Source organism: Acanthaster planci, linkage group LG12 (genome assembly GCF_054643075.1).
Source record: "Acanthaster planci isolate LZ-2023a linkage group LG12, COTS_SCS, whole genome shotgun sequence".
Taxonomy (NCBI): Eukaryota; Metazoa; Echinodermata; class Asteroidea; order Valvatida; family Acanthasteridae; genus Acanthaster; species Acanthaster planci.
The window spans coordinates 13,679,950-13,699,154 of record NC_141788.1 but is presented as its reverse complement, the minus strand read 5'-3'; the positions used below and the strand labels follow the sequence as shown (position 1 = coordinate 13,699,154).

Here is a 19,205-nt window from a genome sequence, read left to right as displayed (position 1 = left end):
AAAATCGGTCTTTCCATTCCTGGGCTACACACAAAGACCAATCACCATATATATAAGAGCCAGGGTCTGCCTTCTTTCACCGTGTTTGCTCGAGCGTGGGCCAAGAATAATAGCTGAAAAGGGGGCTGAGGATCTCAATTTTTATGGCGGCTATAGCCGCGTCCCGGCGCGAAGAGGTTAAAATTCTTCATGTTAAAAGGTTGAGTCATTCAACATTTGCCACTGTCTTGCACATTAGAATCCTGCCAAAGTTTTGTCAAATGTTAAAAATTTTAAATTTAGGCACAAATTCTTTCAACATTGTTTAGGAAGGGCAAACTCTAGTCAAAGGGATTCATGTGCATGTCACTGACATGGAATGCGTTCAGCTTGTTACTTATGTATACTTGCTTTACTGACAGGTAGAGGACCATCAAATCACCGTGTGCGTCAGGAAGAGGCCACTTAATAAAAAAGGTGAACTTTGACCTCTTCTAGAGCACGTGACTTTTCCGCTTGAACACTCTCCTTGGTCATTGTGACAGTATCCGTAGATTTGAATTGGGAAGGGGGATTTATGGTGCAATTGATTTTAGGGATAGATTATTATGACCCTGTGAGTTAAAAGGTCACTCTTGTGTATTTGAATGCTGAAATATTTAAGATATTTATCAAGAGATAATTGCATTTCAGAAAGGGGAAAATGTTGTTAATTCTGTCCAGTTTTCTCCATCAAAATTTACTGTTCGCATGTAACTTGTCTTATTTCCAACTTCTCATTTCTGTCAGGGAATATCAGGATAATTTGTCACTTGATTTCAGGCTTCTGCTCAGGCATGATTTCAGATTTGTCCAGGATAAAATTGCGTCTTTTAATTGCTTAATCATTAATATATTCCAGGTCATTCTCTTTTGTACAACGTCTAGCTTGTATATTTAGTTTGGTTTCCATTGTAAGGCGTTCATTGATCAGTGTGATTTTGTTCGGTTCTGTTTTAGAAGTCGGCAAGCGAGATGTTGATGTTGTGACAATACCATCCAAGGATTCTGTCATAGTTCACGAACCTAAATTGAAAGTTGACCTGACAAAGTACCTGGAGAACCAGACTTTCCACTTTGATTACGGTTTTGACGAGCATGCTACTAATGAACTAGTGTACAAGTAAGTAAACCTTCACTGTCTGGTGGATTGGCTTTCTAATCCGTTAGCTGACTAGTGGGCTAGCTGTTTTGATGGTCTGTCATGGTGTGGAGTGAGTGGTTGGCTTGCAATTGATGGTCTGTCATGAGTGGTTGGCTTGCAATTGATGGTCTATCATGGTGTGGAGTGAGTGGTTGGCTTGCAATTGATGGTCTGTTGTGGTGTGGAGTGAGTGGTTGGCTTGCAATTGATGGTCTGTCATGAGTGGTTGGCTTGCAATTGATGGTCTGTCATGGTGTGGAGTGAGTGGTTGGCTTGCAATTGATGGTCTGTCATGAGTGGTTGGCTTGCAATTGATGGTCTATCATGGTGTGGAGTGAGTGGTTGGCTTGCAATTGATGGTCTGTTGTGGTGTGGAGTGAGTGGTTGGCTTGCAATTGATGGTCTGTCATGAGTGGTTGGCTTGCAATTGATGGTCTATCATGGTGTGGAGTGAGTGGTTGGCTTGCAATTGATGGTCTGTCATGAGTGGTTGGCTTGCAATTGATGGTCTGTCGTGGTGTGGAGTGAGTGGTTGGCTTGCAATTGATGGTCTGTCATGAGTGGTTGGCTTGCAGTTGATGGTCTATCATGGTGTGGAGTGAGTGGTTGGCTTGCAATTGATGGTCTGTCGTGGTGTGGACTGAGTGGTTGGCTTGCATTTGGTTGTCTGTCATGGTGTGGAGTGAGTGGTTGGCTTGCAATTGATGGTCTGTCATGAGTTGTTGGCTTGCAATTGATGGTCTGTCATGAGTGGTTGGCTTGCAATTGATGGTCTGTCGTGGTGTGGAGTGAGTGGTTGGCTTGCAATTGATGGTCTGTCATGAGTGGTTGGCTTGCAATTGATGGTCTGTCATGGTGTGGAGTGAGTGGTTGGCTTGCAATTGATGGTCTATCATGGTGTGGAGTGAGTGGTTGGCTTGCAATTGATGGTCTGTTGTGGTGTGGAGTGAGTGGTTGGCTTGCATTTGGTTGTCTGTCATGGTGTGGAGTGAGTGGTTGGCTTGCAATTGATGGTCTGTCATGAGTTGTTGGCTTGCAATTGATGGTCTGTCATGAGTGGTTGGCTTGCAATTGATGGTCTGTCGTGGTGTGGAGTGAGTGGTTGGCTTGCAATTGATGGTCTGTCATGAGTGGTTGGCTTGCAGTTGATGGTCTGTCATGAGTGGTTGGCTTGCAATTGATGGTCTATCATGGTGTGGAGTGAGTGGTTGGCTTGCAATTGATGGTCTGTCGTGGTGTGGACTGAGTGGTTGGCTTGCAATTGATGGTCTGTCATGAGTGGTTGGCTTGCAATTGATGGTCTATCATGGTGTGGAGTGAGTGGTTGGCTTGCAATTGATGGTCTGTTGTGGTGTGGAGTGAGTGGTTGGCTTGCAATTGATGGTCTGTCATGAGTGGTTGGCTTGCAATTGATGGTCTGTCATGGTGTGGAGTGAGTGTTTGGCTTGCAATTGATGGTCTGTCATGAGTGGTTGGCTTGCAATTGATGGTCTGTCGTGGTGTGGAGTGAGTGGTTGGCTTGCAATTGATGGTCTGTCATGAGTGGTTGGCTTGCAGTTGATGGTCTATCATGGTGTGGAGTGAGTGGTTGGCTTGCAATTGATGGTCTGTCGTGGTGTGGACTGAGTGGTTGGCTTGCATTTGGTTGTCTGTCATGGTGTGGAGTGAGTGGTTGGCTTGCAATTGATGGTCTGTCATGAGTGGTTGGCTTGCAATTGATGGTCTGTCGTGGTGTGGAGTGAGTGGTTGGCTTGCAATTGATGGTCTGTCATGAGTGGTTGGCTTGCAGTTGATGGTCTATCATGGTGTGGAGTGAGTGGTTGGCTTGCAATTGATGGTCTGTCGTGGTGTGGACTGAGTGGTTGGCTTGCATTTGGTTGTCTGTCATGGTGTGGAGTGAGTGGTTGGCTTGCAATTGATGGTCTGTCATGAGTTGTTGGCTTGCAATTGATGGTCTGTCATGAGTGGTTGGCTTGCAATTGATGGTCTGTCGTGGTGTGGAGTGAGTGGTTGGCTTGCAATTGATGGTCTGTCATGAGTGGTTGGCTTGCAATTGATGGTCTGTCATGGTGTGGAGTGAGTGGTTGGCTTGCAATTGATGGTCTATCATGGTGTGGAGTGAGTGGTTGGCTTGCAATTGATGGTCTGTTGTGGTGTGGAGTGAGTGGTTGGCTTGCATTTGGTTGTCTGTCATGGTGGGGAGTGAGTGGTTGGCTTGCAATTGATGGTCTGTCATGAGTTGTTGGCTTGCAATTGATGGTCTGTCATGAGTGGTTGGCTTGCAATTGATGGTCTGTCGTGGTGTGGAGTGAGTGGTTGGCTTGCAATTGATGGTCTGTCATGAGTGGTTGGCTTGCAATTGATGGTCTGTCATGAGTGGTTGGCTTGCAATTGATGGTCTATCATGGTGTGGAGTGAGTGGTTGGCTTGCAATTGATGGTCTGTCGTGGTGTGGACTGAGTGGTTGGCTTGCAATTGATGGTCTGTCATGAGTGGTTGGCTTGCAATTGATGGTCTGTCGTGGTGTGGAGTGAGTGGTTGGCTTGCAATTGATGGTCTGTCATGAGTGGTTGGCTTGCAATTGATGTCTGGATGACTCTTTGGGTATCAAGGGCCAGGTTCTCGTAATTGCTTTAGTCATTAGACTGGCTGAGTATAGAATAACATGTATATGTCTGTCTTAGTACCGTAATCAGTGTTCGATTTCTTCTGTATCGCATTGCATTTTGTGACGCTGTACCAAATGCTACACACCTTCAAAAAAATAAATCGCATGTTTTTACCCCTGCTTTTAGATAGCCTACTTTGCGCCTACTTTACCCACTTTAAAATCTTTCCAGCCCTAGACTGAGAACTCACTTGAAAATAATTTGAAAGACCATTGTTGAAGACTTTGTTTATATTGTTTTCTTTTATATGGATATTCATCAATTTCATGCAGTTATATATTGCAAAAAAAAAAAGTGCTCCACAAAATTAGGCAGTCGCCCTGCAAACAAAATGTTTGCATGTTTTGAGGAAATGGAACACTTACGGTGTGGATCGGCTGTGTCATCAGCTTGCTAGCAAGATTTCTCAGTTGTGTCATCAAAATTCGTTCTTTTCATTTTTTCTCTGATTCTCTACAGATTCACAGCCAAGAAGTTGGTAGAGACGATATTTGACAAGGGTATGGCAACATGTTTTGCCTATGGGCAAACTGGAAGCGGCAAAACACATGTGAGAAGCCTTCCTAGGTGTTTCCTCACAACAAAACTAACTTGAATTAGTTTTAAAATTAAATCCAAAATGGTTTTAGTTCTTAATTTTTATGCACCCCTTTCATTGACATTGTACGTGTATAGTCAACATTACAAATATCATCACAAACTTTGGACAACCATGTCCATGTGTAATTAAATTTAACCATATTTCTTTCTTTTAGGTCAGAAATAAAAGCCTTCAGCTCTTTTTACGCACACCACTAATTTTTCCCTGCTACGACTTAGTAGCCATCTGCATGCAATAAAATGTCCTAAAAAGTCAAATTTAGTAGTGAAAATATTGAGGTGTTCACTTTGGAAACATTTGGAATCTTTTAGACATTTCTCCTAGGGTTTATGGCACAGGCTGTAAAGCAGCTTCCGTATATGAAATTCTTCATTTTTTTTTGTTAGTAAATACTCCCAGCTGGTCAGAGAAAATATTTTTAACCACATCAGTCTGTATGCAGACATTAGACATGGCGACAAAATGACAGTGTTCACTCTATCGTGCGATTCTGTTTTTACATCCTCCTTTCAGACCATGGGAGGTAATTTCAACGGCAAGAACCAGGATGTGACCAAGGGAATCTATGCAATGGCAGCAACTGATGTCTTCAAGCTTTATAACAAAGCTGAACACCGCAAGAAGGACCTGGTGGTCAGCTGTAGTTTCTTTGAGATCTACAGTGGCAAGGTCAGGACTTAAACTGGCACCCCAAGTGTGGAAAAAATATGCAGACCAACTCACTATTTAATTGAAAAAACTCCAAACTTTTTGGGGACCAAGACCTCTTTTACATGAGCCAAGTTTGGGGCCACAATTCAATTTTTAACAGAGATTTTTCCTTCATTTTCAAACTGGGTCAAACTGAGACCTGAGTGCCAAGAATAAAAGGAAATTAATCCACCTTTCTTCATTCGGTTGCTAAAACATTCTCCAACACTTTCATAAGGTGGAAATGCCATCTTCAGTGTCAGCCAAGTTTGAAATCAGTTTAAATTTAAAGGAAAACTTTTCTTGAAGCAAGCCAAGCAATTTCAGTTTGAAGTATTGCACAAAACATTTTCTTGAGAAATTGCACAACTCAGTAGTCGGAATAGACATGTACAACAAAAGTAATTGCTCTTTAAAGATCTTTTTACCCCTTAAAACTTCTGTTTCAATCCAAAAGTTGGGCATTATTAGGTTTCCTTTGTTCAGAGTTGCAAATCTGTGCCCAAGGACTCGGGTCTAAATTTCGTATTCATTTTTTGAAGATAAGGTTTTAATGCTGTTTCTGAAGTGCCCTTTTCAAATTGTTAAATTTCACAATCTCCACAAAATTGTTTTTTGGGATGTAGGTGTTTGACTTATTAAACAAGAAGGCAAAACTGAAAGTTCTAGAGGATGGCAAACAGGTTGTGCAAGTAGTGGGTCTACAAGAGAAGTCAGTCTCATCAGTTGATGATGTCTTACGTCTAATATCACTGGGGAACAACGTCAGGTACAGTGCTACAGTACTTACAAATATATTGTGACAAAGGGTGAACCTCTAAAAGTAAGATTTGTGTGTGTCCTCGTGAAGATTTTAATCTTAAGTCACTATTAGAGGTTTTGAACTTAAGTCTGAAGTCATATCCTTTCAGCAGTGTTGTAGTCAAGTACTTTCCCAGTACCAACGTTCTCCGCAAAATACTGAACTGGGTAAGAGGGAATAAAGCCAGAGTGCACAGGCATTTGATGGTAAATGGACAAAGGTAAGATTACAAAATAAATGTTAGACTTCAGACACTCCCAGTTGTGTAAAATTTAAGTTTTAAGGAGAAAAGTACTCGGAAAGTACTCGACCGAGTACTTTCCGAGTACTTTTGTCCTAAAAAGTTAATTTTAATCAAACAGTGATGGTCTGAAGTCATTATGTTGCTTTGTAATCTTACCTTTATTCATGTACCATCAAATGCCGATGTACTTCATCTTTGTTCCCTCCTAACTAGTTAAATATTTGATAGAGAACTTGGTTCTCAAAAAGTACTCGACTACATCACTGCCTTTCAGTAGTTTGTAAAACTTGAAATGAAACCCTTTTGTTAGTTGTTGCAAGAAAACGATTCTCAAGCAAAACAGACAGAGTTATATGCTGCTAGTTTTATAATGAAGTCTTGAGACAGGCCTCGAATTTCATTTCTTTAGGACTCTGCCATTTGGCATTGGTGGACTAGCTGAAATAAAAGGCACTAATGCCAAACGTGAGGGCATTAATGCCATCAGCGTACCAAAGTTAAAGGCATTAATGCCATCAGCGTACCAAAGTTAAGGGCATTAATGCCATCAGTGTACCAAAGTTAAGGGCATTAATGCCACCAGCGTACCAAAGTTAAGGGCATTAATGCCACCAGCGTACCAAAGTTAAAGGCAATGATGCCATCAGCGTACCAAAGTTAAGGGCATTAATGCCATCAGCGTACCAAAGTTAAGGGCATTAATGCCATCAGCGTACCAAAGTTAAGGGCATTAATGCCATCAGCGTACCAAAGTTAAGGGCATTAATGCCATCAGCGTACCAAAGTTAAAGGCAATGATGCCATCAGTGTACCAAAGTTAAGGGCATTAATGCCATCAGCGTACCAAAGTTAAGGGCAATGATGCCATCAGCGCACCAAAGTTAAGGGCATTAATGCCATCAGCGTACCAAAGTTAAGGGCATTAATGCCATCAGCGTACCAAAGTTAAGGGCATTAATGCCATCAGCGCACCAAAGTTAAGGGCATTAATGCCATCAGCGCACCAAAGTTAAGGGCATTAATGCCATCAGCGCACCAAAGTTAAGGGCATTAATGCCATCAGCGTACCAAAGTTAAGGGCATTAATGCCATCAGCGCACCAAAGTTAAGGGCATTAATGCCATCAGCGCACCAAAGTTAAGGGCATTAATGCCATCAGCGCACCAAAGTTAAGGGCATTAATGCCATCAGCGTACCAAAGTTAAGGGCATTAATGCCATCAGCGTACCAAAGTTAAGGGCATTAATGCCATCAGCGTACCAAAGTTAAGGGCATTAATGCCATCAGCGTACCAAAGTTAAGGGCATTAATGCCATCAGCGTACCAAAGTTAAGGGCATTAATGCCATCAGCGTACCAAAGTTAAGGGCATTAACCACTTCGGACCGGGGCATTTTTCAACGTTGAGGATGCTGGGCCGGCATGACTATCATTTTTTCTGTTTTCAAAATCCTTCAACAATTCATCATTCCATTTAACAGTCGTTTATAGCCGAACGGAGTAATCTTCAGGCACTACTCTAAGTTGACAGGTGACCTTCATTGACACCCGAATATTTCAGCCAGGCCTGCAGCCTTGTAAACAGAGCCCAGATTGTGCGGTGTCACACAGCTGTCTTTTGTTCACGAACCTGGCTCAGTGCACTGCTGACCTCTTTTCAATAGGGGCCAGATTAGCATGCAGCGGTGCTGTGTGGCTCATCGCTGCGGTGGTGGAGAGCTTTTGTCCCCGGTGGTAATCCGCTTGCTCTAAATACCCCAAACCCTGGTATACGGTTTCAAAATAATGCTGGATTATCACCACTTTTGAGAGTGAAAAATTCCGGTCATGCCCAGCAGCCTGGTCTTTTGTTCGGAGTACGGTCTTTTGTTACAGGGCCCTGTTTCCTTTGTCCGAGTTCGGAGACCCCGGCCACACATATAAACCATACGGCTCCGATCCCGGAGTCCCCGGCTGGTAGTGGTTAATGCCATCAGCGTACCAAAGTTAAGGGCATTAATGCCATCAGCGTACCAAAGTTAAGGGCATTAATGCCATCAGTGTACCAAAGTCAAGGGCATTAATGCCATCAGCGTACCAAAGTTAAGGGCATTAATGCCATCAGTGTACCAAAGTTAAGGGCATTAATGCCATCAGCGTACCAAAGTTAAGGGCATTAATGCCATCAGCGTACCAAAGTTAAGGGCATTAATGCCATCAGCGTACCAAAGTTAAGGGCATTAATGCCATCAGCGTACCAAAGTTAAGGGCATTAATGCCATCAGCGTACCAAAGTTAAAGGCAATGATGCCATCCCAATTTTTTTTTTAATTGCATGAAAATCAATATAATTCTTTCAGGCCTAAGAAAAAGTAGGATACGCATTATACCTGACCCGCATTATACCTGACCCGCATTATACCTGACCCGCATTATACCTGACCCGCATTATACCTCGGCATTTTGAATACCACAAAAACTGGCCAGGCCAGTGATATTTCACGCAACAACGTACGTGAGAATCAGGGTAGTCCCGATCGACCAATGTCATGAATGTACAGTTTGGATCGCGCGCGGCACATTGCACTAAACAGCAAACACTATATTGCGGTGTTAGTTAAAATACTGCCACAACCATACAATTGTCCCGTGTGCATGAAAAACGTGGAGCTCTCGATATACCGTGAACACGTACACATTGATGAGCACTTGTTCTAGACTGACATTATTGCATGGTACATTAGAATACTTGGCATGGGCATGCGCTGTTATGTTAAGTCGTTGGATAGGCCGGCGGGTGTCGCCTGTGCTGCGCTGGCGATCTAGCAGTGTGCATGGAGCGGGCCGGGCCGCCGATGTGCGGCAGGCTGAGTGTACATGTTCCCATGTACAAACAGTGCACGCACCCTGCATATGCATGCATGCCATGCATTTGGGTGACGCAGTGTTCCGGTCGAATGTGAGCAATGTAGAAACGATGTGCATGTCGCTTTCCGTGTACTTCGCTGAGCAGGAGCAGTCAATATGCATGTGTAAGGCACTACGGCCAAGAGAAAAAAGGGCACTGCCATCTTGGCGGTAATACACAATCATTTTTTGGAGGCACCACAGCCAAATGGGAGGAAACCGATGGCCGTGGCTGTCAGGAAATTCGAGGCCTGTTGAGACCCTGCAAGGATTTTGTTGGAAAATTAGAAAAGGAAAATTCAAATGAAATTGGAAAGAAGATCAGTCTGAAATAGAAAAGCAACAATCAGTCAGTCAAGGCAGAATTGTTGGTCACTAAAAGACAACCGTTTCATGAGAGAGGGTAAATAACATGCCTTTATGCAATTCCTTTCCTCTTGACAGGACGTCAGGACAGACCTCGGCTAATAATCATTCTTCCAGATCCCACGCTGTATTCCAGATCATTCTAAGGACGAGGAAAGCTAGCAGACTTTATGGCAAATTCTCCCTCATAGACCTTGCGGGTAATGTTTTTTTATTGGTGTCAAAAAATTGACTTTCACATTAACAGTCATATCCAACTGGTATTTTCATTAAACACTGATCCTGACAGGTACTGTATGTAAATTTCCTTGGAGTTCCCACAAGCATGATTGTAATGATAAATTATATCTTCAAGCAAAGAGGACGCACAGTAAAGACGGAATATATGCATGTACGTTGAGCACACCAAAAAAAAGTGTGCGCACCTTTAAATGCATATGATGATCAGCAGGGTATGCAAATGTTTCTTAGTTGAACTTACAGTGAATTCTGCAGCTGTATGGTTTGTGTTATCACAAAATGGTGCTTTTCAAAGAGCTCAAACTGCGCAATACTTGGGGTACAATATGATGTATATTACACTGTTACTATGGATCAACCAATCAGAATTGAGGACTCAAATTTGCTTGGAGATAGTGGAGAAAGCATTTAGTCTGGTCATGCATGCCCTTTACAAACATAGCAGCACAAATATGTGAAGTACGGGTCCCCTTCACAGTCTTTAGCGTAATGCTCTGACCACTGTTTACCTACGTTGCCAGTGCCCTTTTTCTACTCTAGTCCTTGCATCCGGTTCAGATATTATTTTCCCCATGAATCAACCTGTCCGGATGTAGTCACTGCTGCACCTGTAAGATGTGGAGAATACCCGTGGATCACCCGCATGCTGAAATTATCGCCAGTGTGTTGATTTGTCACCATGGAGAGTATCCATTCTGTGTGGGAAAAAGAGATGGCATACTTTCACATAACACCGACAGTCCTTTGTTGGGAATGTATTGCGTATGTGCGCACAGATTATACACATTTGGCGTGGGATGCAAGGATCATGTGTGAACACGTTATGCTAGCATGTACATCTCTGTGCATACGCTGGGCACCAAGATGAAATCATTCCCACCATTGCCATCAACCTGGCCTTTATTTAATAGTAAGGGAGGTGCTTCGTGTCGGCGCATATTGTGTGGTTTGCTGTTGTTCACATGTCTTAGTCTAAAATGCTCAGTTTCAAACTGTCGGTCGTGCATTCAGTGACAAGTCCATCAGGAGATCACTTTAACAGTCAGTTTGGCACCGTCCCGTTTCCAGAAAAGTCAGAGGTTTGAATTCCACCTTGGTCAGTGTGGTTAATCCTCTCTTAACATCCTGCAGGTAACGAGAGAGGGAAGGACACCCAGAGCTCTAACCGGCAGACGCGTATGGAAGGGGCAGAGATCAACAAGAGTTTGCTGGCCCTTAAGGAATGCATCCGATCTCTAGGCCACAAGGGGGCACATGTCCCCTTCAGAGCCAGTAAACTCACCCAGGTACTGAGGGATTCGTTCATTGGAGATAATGCCAAAACATGTATGGTGAGTATAGTAATATTGTAATTTTTAGTATATAGGCTGGGCGGACTATAAGCCGCACCAAGCAAAAATCTGCAAATTAACCCTAACCCTCCTCAATCCTTCACCTGTTGAAGGACTGAGGAGTGTTAGGGTTAAGATTAAAGTCTGTGTACTAGCCACACCACGGTGCTGACAAGTCATTACACGTGCTGCATTACTGAAGCACAGCTACGTGTAGAGTATTGTGTGAGCACCATTCAACTTTCTTCATCAAGTGCTGCCGAACCTCTTAATTGAAAAACTTCAAATCCACTTGGTTAAATAATGGTACTATTGCCTCCATGATGCAGGTTTTGAAACCTCTGTGAACAATTCCAGTGTCATGAAATTTCGTCCGAAATTCAAACACGTCGGCGTCCAGAAATTGGATAAGAATTCCCGCTGAATGGCCTGGTGCCCTTAAAAAAATCTCAGAAAATCCCACCAAACATGTCGGAATTTCTTCTTAAATTGATAAATTCTATTAAATCATTATTACCTCTACTCACATACCTAATTAAAAAATTTTAAAAAAAATTATTTGGAATGCATTTTTAAAAATTTCATTTCGTACTTTGGAAAAAATTGGAAACCTGGGCGAAATAAAATTTCTTTGGAAATTTGTAGCCGGTATGTGAAATCGACATTTATGGATCAGAATATTAGGAGTTTGATTAAACTTCACCTTTTGTGAAATTTTAGGTAAATTATTGCTCCAATAACACAGTAATGTTTAAGGCAACATTTTGAAGTGCCAACTCGGGTCCCTGCCATTTTTGGGTATGCAATCTTCAAGTGCAAGCAGCATGCGAACAAGTGTTACTGTTAAACAAACTTTCTCAAGTCCTCAAAATTACCAATTTTAGCAGACTGGATTTGTGTAATTGCTGGGTGGGCCGTGCAGGAGTTCTGTTTGTTCTTTTGTTTTTAACACTCCGCAAATGACCAGTGGAATAATAAACAAGATGTATTACACAACCATAAAAAACAAAAACGAACAGGCGCACCACACACGCAATTTGTGATGTGTTAACAGTACTTATGGTACATTTACAAGTCTATTCAGTCCCTCTGGACTGGTTTCCTTTGCTTCCAATATGTGAGTGGAGCGAAGGTAAACGGCAACCAATGAAAACAAGGTTGCCTTTTCCCTTGATTGCCGTACATCTTGCGAGTGTAGCCGGCCTGCCAGCTGGTGTGGTCAGTAGTTTGGACTAGGCTGTGCCGAGGCATGGTGTAGTGCGGCATCGTGTGGCATTTAGTGACTGACGTCATTCTTCAGATGTTGCTGTATAAGACACCCAGAGTTTTCATAGTAGTTGGTGTGAAAATGCACACAGTGGCATTGATTTAATTCATTCTCTTGGTGTACAGATTGCAATGATATCACCAGGCATGAGCTCATGTGAACACACACTCAATACGTTACGCTATGCAGACAGGTAAGGAAGATCGGATGTGTCATTTACTGTAGGAAACGAGCTGAAGGGGATTTAGTCTCTTGTAAACACCTAGGTTTGACAAACCTTGGAGTGTCTGAAGCCATTTAAATATTCAGATATCCATTGTGCTTTGAATTTGTTTCCTTCTAACCAGTTTAGTGATTGAAAATGAACTTGGTACTTGAAAAGCATGTGACTACAACGCTAGGACTTCGTATCCTCACCAGTGTGACATGCATGAATGATCTTGCCTGTGGCTACATGTATTGGTGCACATACCACACTGAAGCAAGCCACTGCATATGATTGATGTATTTTCATTTTTTTAGGTAAAGTTGGTCTTCCATTAGCCCTATTTTTTCAGTAATGTGATGTTGAGGGAAAATTTTAATATTAATGTCTAAGCTTTGATGGGGATATCTCTCTTCAGCATTAGTTGTACATGCATCCGTGAGAAAAATATTTCCTTTGAGATTTGGGAAATATATTGTGTGGTAACACAGATTCACTAACACTGCTATACTGCTATTTACATACAACTGGGAACTTGACTGGAGTTACTATCAGTGTGGATGGATGTGGCAGAGGCAGTTTCTACAGTATTGTTGAATGCCAACAATTAAGAACAATTAAACCTTAAAGTTCTGACCATGGAAGTGGGAAAGTGACCAAGATAATAACGCCCGGTAGTGCTGTGCATTGTGAATCGTTTCCTATGATCGATGAATGGATTGTAATAATTTGAACCTGTAGGGTGAAAGAGCTTGGACCAGGAGGTAGCCCAGGGGCAGGTGACTACCCAGGAGAGATCAGTGCCTTGCCATCCAGTCCAGAGAAGCTCCCTGAATGCCTGTCACCTAGTAATAGTGACTTGGCTATGCTCTGCACCCACAATGTGAGTATTGCACCATATTACTCTTCTTGGTCTGTCGAGCTAACCGTTGCTGTGTGATCTTCTTTCAGAAAATGGCGGTCTAGTTAAAAACTTGGATGAGAGATTTTTAGCGTTACTTCATGAGCCAGTCGGCCACGCTCATTAATTCAATCTACACGTGTACGCATTATGATTTGACTGTTTGATTTTGGCAAGATCCAAGCAGTTAATGCACACAAGTCTGTGGTGTAGTGGTAGACAAGTTGATAATGTGGAATTTTCAAACAGAAAAAATTATGGTCAGCAAATATTAGTCTGGGCATAAAAGATTCTCTGATACTGTGCAGTCCAAAATTGAAGACACATCTTTCTTTGTTTTTGTCGTTCCCTTCTGATTTTGCATGCATCCTCTAGGCTGTTTTTTCCCAAAACGAACATCATCAAGTCTTGCTGGACGTGCACATACCCACCAGGTTTTTTGAAATTGCTTTCCAGTGCTGTATATTACTTACACTTCATATTTGCAATGATCTCAATGAGGACATATGGAACCTTCAGTATTTGAGCCGACTATTTGCAGTGTTTGTTTGTTTGTTTGTTTTGTTTTTTATGGTAGGAAGAGGAAGTGTCTGCCGAGATGTTTACATTTCATGAAGTGATGAACCAACTTCAAGAGATGGAGGAACAAATCATTGATGACCATCGCACATGCCTAGAGGTAAACACTGCTGGTTTCTGGTTCTCCTCCTAGCCATTATCAGACCTCTGGTGGCTCTTGAGTCATTTGATTGAAGTCTGAGTTGTGAGTAACTTACCTTGAATCTGAGTCTTATGATTCGAGTCTGAGTTATGAGTCACTTTATTTGAATTTGAGGTCTGTTTCACTTGGTTTAGGTGTGAATGCTTAGTTACTTGGTTTGAGTCTGATCTCTGAGTCACTTGACTGAGTCTGAGGTCTGAGTCTCTTGGATCAGGTCTGAATCCCGAGTTACTTGATGTGCATCCGATTCCTAAGTCACTTAATTTGATTCGAGTCATGAGCCACTAAGATGGTTTCAGTGAAGCTCGATCATCCTCTTCCTTTTTTTTCAAAGTAGTGGTTTTGTTTTCAGAGCCATATAAGATGTTTTTATGTGTCTATTCACAAATGTTTCCTCCAAGCCAGTCTTCCAAGTTTTATTTGTCCCCGTTTTTAAAAAATTGAATTCCTTCTAGGAAACCCAGCGGCTAGCAGCAGAGGAGGTCAGGTTGATAGAGATGACTGATGAAGTAGACTATGATGTAGAAGGTATGTTAACTGACAGCCATTCACGTGGGGTTCTTGGCTTCTGGTTTTTTTAACAAACTGCCGGTCTTTTGACAGCCATAAGAGGGAGTCCTTAAAACCTAGCAAATATCTTTGAAGGCAATAGCAAGATGCATCCTAGTTTCTTTGCAAGTATTACTCTGGCCTGGAATTCTCTTTCTGTATCTTGTTCTCCAGATGTCCAAAGCATAGCCCAGTTCAAACACAATGTAAACTAGCTGAATGCAGTGGGCAGAGAATTTAAAAGCAAAATCAGGATGCTGATAGAAGCAAAATGAGAGGCAAACTGGTTTGAAAATGCCAAATTGGAACCGTGGAAATAGATGATAAAAGCCCTAGATGTGTATCAAAAACACTCCAAAGTCCGTTATTATCTTTACTGGTGTTGGCGTAGCCTCATTTTGTAATTCAACCTAAACAGGACTGAAATTCTATTTTGGAATTGGAAGGTAAAACCCTGGTAATCCGCCTGCTCGGTATGGACTAGTCAATGAAGTTTGCTGAACCTTCCTTCCAGTTCACGGTGTGGCAAACTAACGAAGAGATCCTCATGACTTTGGTATTTTTTTCTGCCCTCCGTCCGGTACAGATTATTCTGCCAAGCTGGACGAGATCCTGACCAAGAAGATTGACTTGATGACCACACTACGGGACAGGATCAACAACTTCCGACGACAGCTTCAGGAAGAAGAGAAGGCCAGTAAGAACATCAAGAGGCCCCCTGCACCATAAGGGAGCCAACAACCCCCTCCAAATATCCACAAACCCCACCCCATCCCAGTCAGTTCAACCAGAGCTGCGCCCAGTGTGGCAGTTCATTCATAATTGAAGGCAAGTTGTTACTTGCTGCCCTTGGTAGATCGTTAAATTCTGTGTTTTACTTTTCTCCAAATATATGGAGGTACTAAGTAATAACAATGCCTTCCCAACTGAGTACTAGGGCAAGCATAAAAGTACTGTGAAACAAGATATGTGGTCAAAGTTCTCTCTCTCTCTGAGAAGTCCTCATGGTTCTGTTCAGGAAACACATCTCAACATAATAATTTAAACACATGTGGTAGCATATGCTTTCCAAACAGCATATGTGACCGGCTCTAGAAAAATGGGTAATAAGTCACCAGATTCTGGTTATCAGTTTTTGATATGGCTGGATTGAGTACATCAAAAGCTACAATTTGATGTATGAATGACCCCTGTAGTGCACTGCGTTCCAGAGATATTTAGACATTTGTATATCCACATTTTCGGATTAAATAAAAGCACTTTTCGATAAAAGCTCAGAAAGTGTAGCACTTGGAAACACAATGCTATGTAGGATTTCCTGCTGAATGATCAATTTTTCATCTTTATTCATCAGTATCCATGTTTGTAGTCACAAATTCTGAAAATATAAATATTATACAAGCTAATAGAGGAAAAACACCAAGTCACATTTTTGAAGACATTTTTCCCTCTCCAAATAGAACAGGCCATAACATATTTTGGAATTGTGCGACTTATTACCCTTTTTTGCAGAGTGAGTCACATTTATGTGGACAAAAGTAGTATATTACCAAATACCACAGCTGTTGTGCTTGTCCATTATTGTACCATTTGATAGTACCGTTTTGGAAAAGCTCCTAAGTTGCTGGATTAGAACAAGTACTGCTACGTGGCCAGAGGCTACTGATGCACATAGATGGAAAAAAGATTGGTTCGTCTTAATGCAGTCTGAATAGCACATTCCTGGAGACTGTTCACATCATTCCATCACCATTGGTTTCGTTGTCCTTTTCTGTTTTGATGACCTGATTTCCATGCAGACACTGCCTGTCCATTTTCATTTATGTTGGGGGAAAAAAAATCTAATTTCCACATCCAGCCAGGGTTGGATTTGCATGGGGTATGAAAGTGTAGACAACAATTCGGCAAGTCCCCTGGAAAAGTGGGACCCTTTTGTTAAAGCTAAGAAATTGGCTCGAATGCTGCTGTCTAAAATAGCCGTAAGGGAAATTCCTGCCATATTAATGTAAAACATTAGCCACCAAGTACACACAATATGTGTCGCGTCGCCGCTTGTCGGGCAAACAAATATTTTTGTTGGGGCAAAAACTAAAGCATTTGGAGCCCTTGTTGCTTAGATACAGAACAACACCAATATACATGTACAAAGTACCACTGCACTGAAGGATCAGTTATGCCGAACATTTCCCTTGGCTTTCAATAAAAGAGATATATTTAGGACTGATGATATTGGCTCATGGGTGAAGGAGACTCTTGGGAAACATGTACCATTGTGAGTTTTATTCATGGATAATAATGAACATGAATGGGTAGGGCCCACGGAGTACATGCACCATGGCCAACTCTTTATGTGGAAAGTTATGCTTTGCGCCATTGCTATAAAGGCAAGGATATTTATAGTTACCTCCAGAGAAAATCATCAGAACAACAAATAGTTGAATGAATGACTGACAGAGTGGCTGTTGTGATTTTAGTCACTGAAATCTGCGTTACATGTTACGCTAGTCTCATTTTCAACAATGCTTTCCTGAGCTGTCATTTCTTGAGTTGCTGACCTCTGACATGTAGGCCTACCATTGTGGCTCAAGTGCTATGGAATGGCTTCTATCCTCTCTATAGTTCCAATGTATCACCAGGAACCAATGTAATCATAAACATACATGTGCTCCATGTGACATGCAGTTTTTTTAGGTATGATTCATGAAGAGGCCGATTTCACCTCAAGATTGGACTTCATTGAGAACTGCCCAAAAGGTGACATGGAATGAAAAGAACATACAGTGAACAAAATGGAAGAAGTTTGCTTTTTTTTTTTATTTCCTCAACTTTTTTTGCATTGGAAGTAGCCCAAAATCCTCATGCAGCCACATGCTTGAGGCAGGCAACCACTTGTCTGAACTAGTGAGAGGCGGGAACGGCAACATCGGTGATTGAAACCTCCCCATACCAAACATGTTGTGTAGACCCCATTGTTGTTTCTTATCCGCTCCTAGCGGAACAAAAGAGGGCATGGTGTTTTGGTACTCACCGCATAAGTGCACCATGAGGGGCCAAGTATATGCGCTATTAACGCCGAGTACTCTTAACTAATTTACTCCAGCATGAATAGTCTTTGCGTAACCACGCAGTATATGCGCGTTTAATGCCGAGTACGCTTAACTAATTTACTCCGGCGTGAATGGTCTTTGCGTAACCACGCAGTATATGCGCATTTAAAGCCAAGTACGCTTAACTAATTTACTCCACGTGAACACGTGAAGAACCCGCTTGTAACCACCTGTCTTTCTTTTCACCAATTGGGGGTGCACTTCAGCTTGGGGCAGATATCGGTGTTGTACCGTACTGTATGTGACTTTTGATTCAATAGTATGCATGAAAACTTGTACAGTTCTAAACCGAAAGAAATCGATATGTAAATGTCTGTGTTCTTAGTGTGTGTATATGGCGTGGAAGCAATCTTTGTCTTGCTGAGACAGGATATGTGTGTCACTGTGTCAAAAATTGGCCTTTTGTAAATTAAGTAATGTAAATAAGCCTCGTTGAATTCTTATTAAAAGAAATGATAAAGCAGTCCTGTGCATCTTCAAGTACTAAATGAGCAGATGCTGTTGCTGGTTAAATTTAAGACGAAATATATGCAAGGAAAACATTTAAGTTCTGAACTCGTTGCAAATAACATGAGATGTTAGGTATGCTTTATTTAGAAAGTGCAAGAAGCTTATATTAAGACCATGATGTCATCTCATGGGTCAGTATTTATAGCATACAGAGCTGAGAGGAATATTTGCTTAACTGTTGTAAGCACAAAAAAGCAAGAATGTGTTCTCAGCACAAAAAGCCAAAAAAATAAGCACAGTATGTCAGCCCAAAGTCCTTGATATCCCTTGAAAAGTGCCCACTAAACAACCCTCACGTTTTCATGCATTAATTTAATTTCTGTTGATTTTCACTTCATGAATCTTGGCAAGTTTTGGGCTCTTGACCTGATCCCATTAGATATGAAATATTCCCAAGGTATGGGGATCCCTCACCCATACGTCTACATTGGGTCACCGTGAGGCATAAGTTCCAGAGAAAAAAGAGTCATCTTCATGGCAACCTTTAATGTTGAATCCAACAAAGATTCTACATAATTTCAGTGGTCGGTTTTGAGTTATATCATTTTTCCCTCTTGAAGACTTTAGACAGAACACTGTGTCCAATTGATAACACCAGACGGTCAAAGCTTTAAAAAAAGGAAGATTAGGGCCAGTCCAGTCCTGAAACAGCTTAAGAGGCATTCAGCCTAAAAAATGATCTCACAAACATAAACTGACATATTTGGTATTGTTTGTTGGTACCTAATCAATAAACAATGACTATTTAGCTCTTCTGGTTGTTATTATCAAGGTATTCAACACTCAGTTGTTATGAAAATGCAGTCACATGAAATGTGTGCATTGACAGTATTGATCACCCGTTGTCAAGTCAACTGGATAACACATCACATTAATTTTGCATAAATATATATGTATCTTATTTATTTTTTACACACTTTATGTACCCAAGCATTCCCACATTGCCTTGTGTATT

The 19,205-nt window shown here is 41.8% G+C and overlaps 1 protein-coding gene across 1 annotated transcript in view; it reads left to right on the top strand.

The window, feature by feature from the left end:
• The window catches only part of kif2a (kinesin family member 2A), a 29,982-nt gene extending 11,341 nt beyond the window's left edge, over positions 1-18,641 (top strand). The window contains exons 7-18 of the mRNA XM_022249752.2: positions 402-456; positions 979-1,141; positions 4,291-4,381; positions 4,946-5,101; positions 5,749-5,891; positions 9,498-9,619; positions 10,791-10,990; positions 12,383-12,450; positions 13,204-13,345; positions 13,941-14,042; positions 14,540-14,612; positions 15,220-18,641. Coding sequence (XP_022105444.1) covers positions 402-456; positions 979-1,141; positions 4,291-4,381; positions 4,946-5,101; positions 5,749-5,891; positions 9,498-9,619; positions 10,791-10,990; positions 12,383-12,450; positions 13,204-13,345; positions 13,941-14,042; positions 14,540-14,612; positions 15,220-15,362 — 1,458 coding nt within the window. The 3' untranslated portion in view covers positions 15,363-18,641. The remainder of the gene's footprint in view (positions 1-401; positions 457-978; positions 1,142-4,290; positions 4,382-4,945; positions 5,102-5,748; positions 5,892-9,497; positions 9,620-10,790; positions 10,991-12,382; positions 12,451-13,203; positions 13,346-13,940; positions 14,043-14,539; positions 14,613-15,219) is intronic.
• The last annotated feature ends 564 nt before the right edge of the window (positions 18,642-19,205 follow it).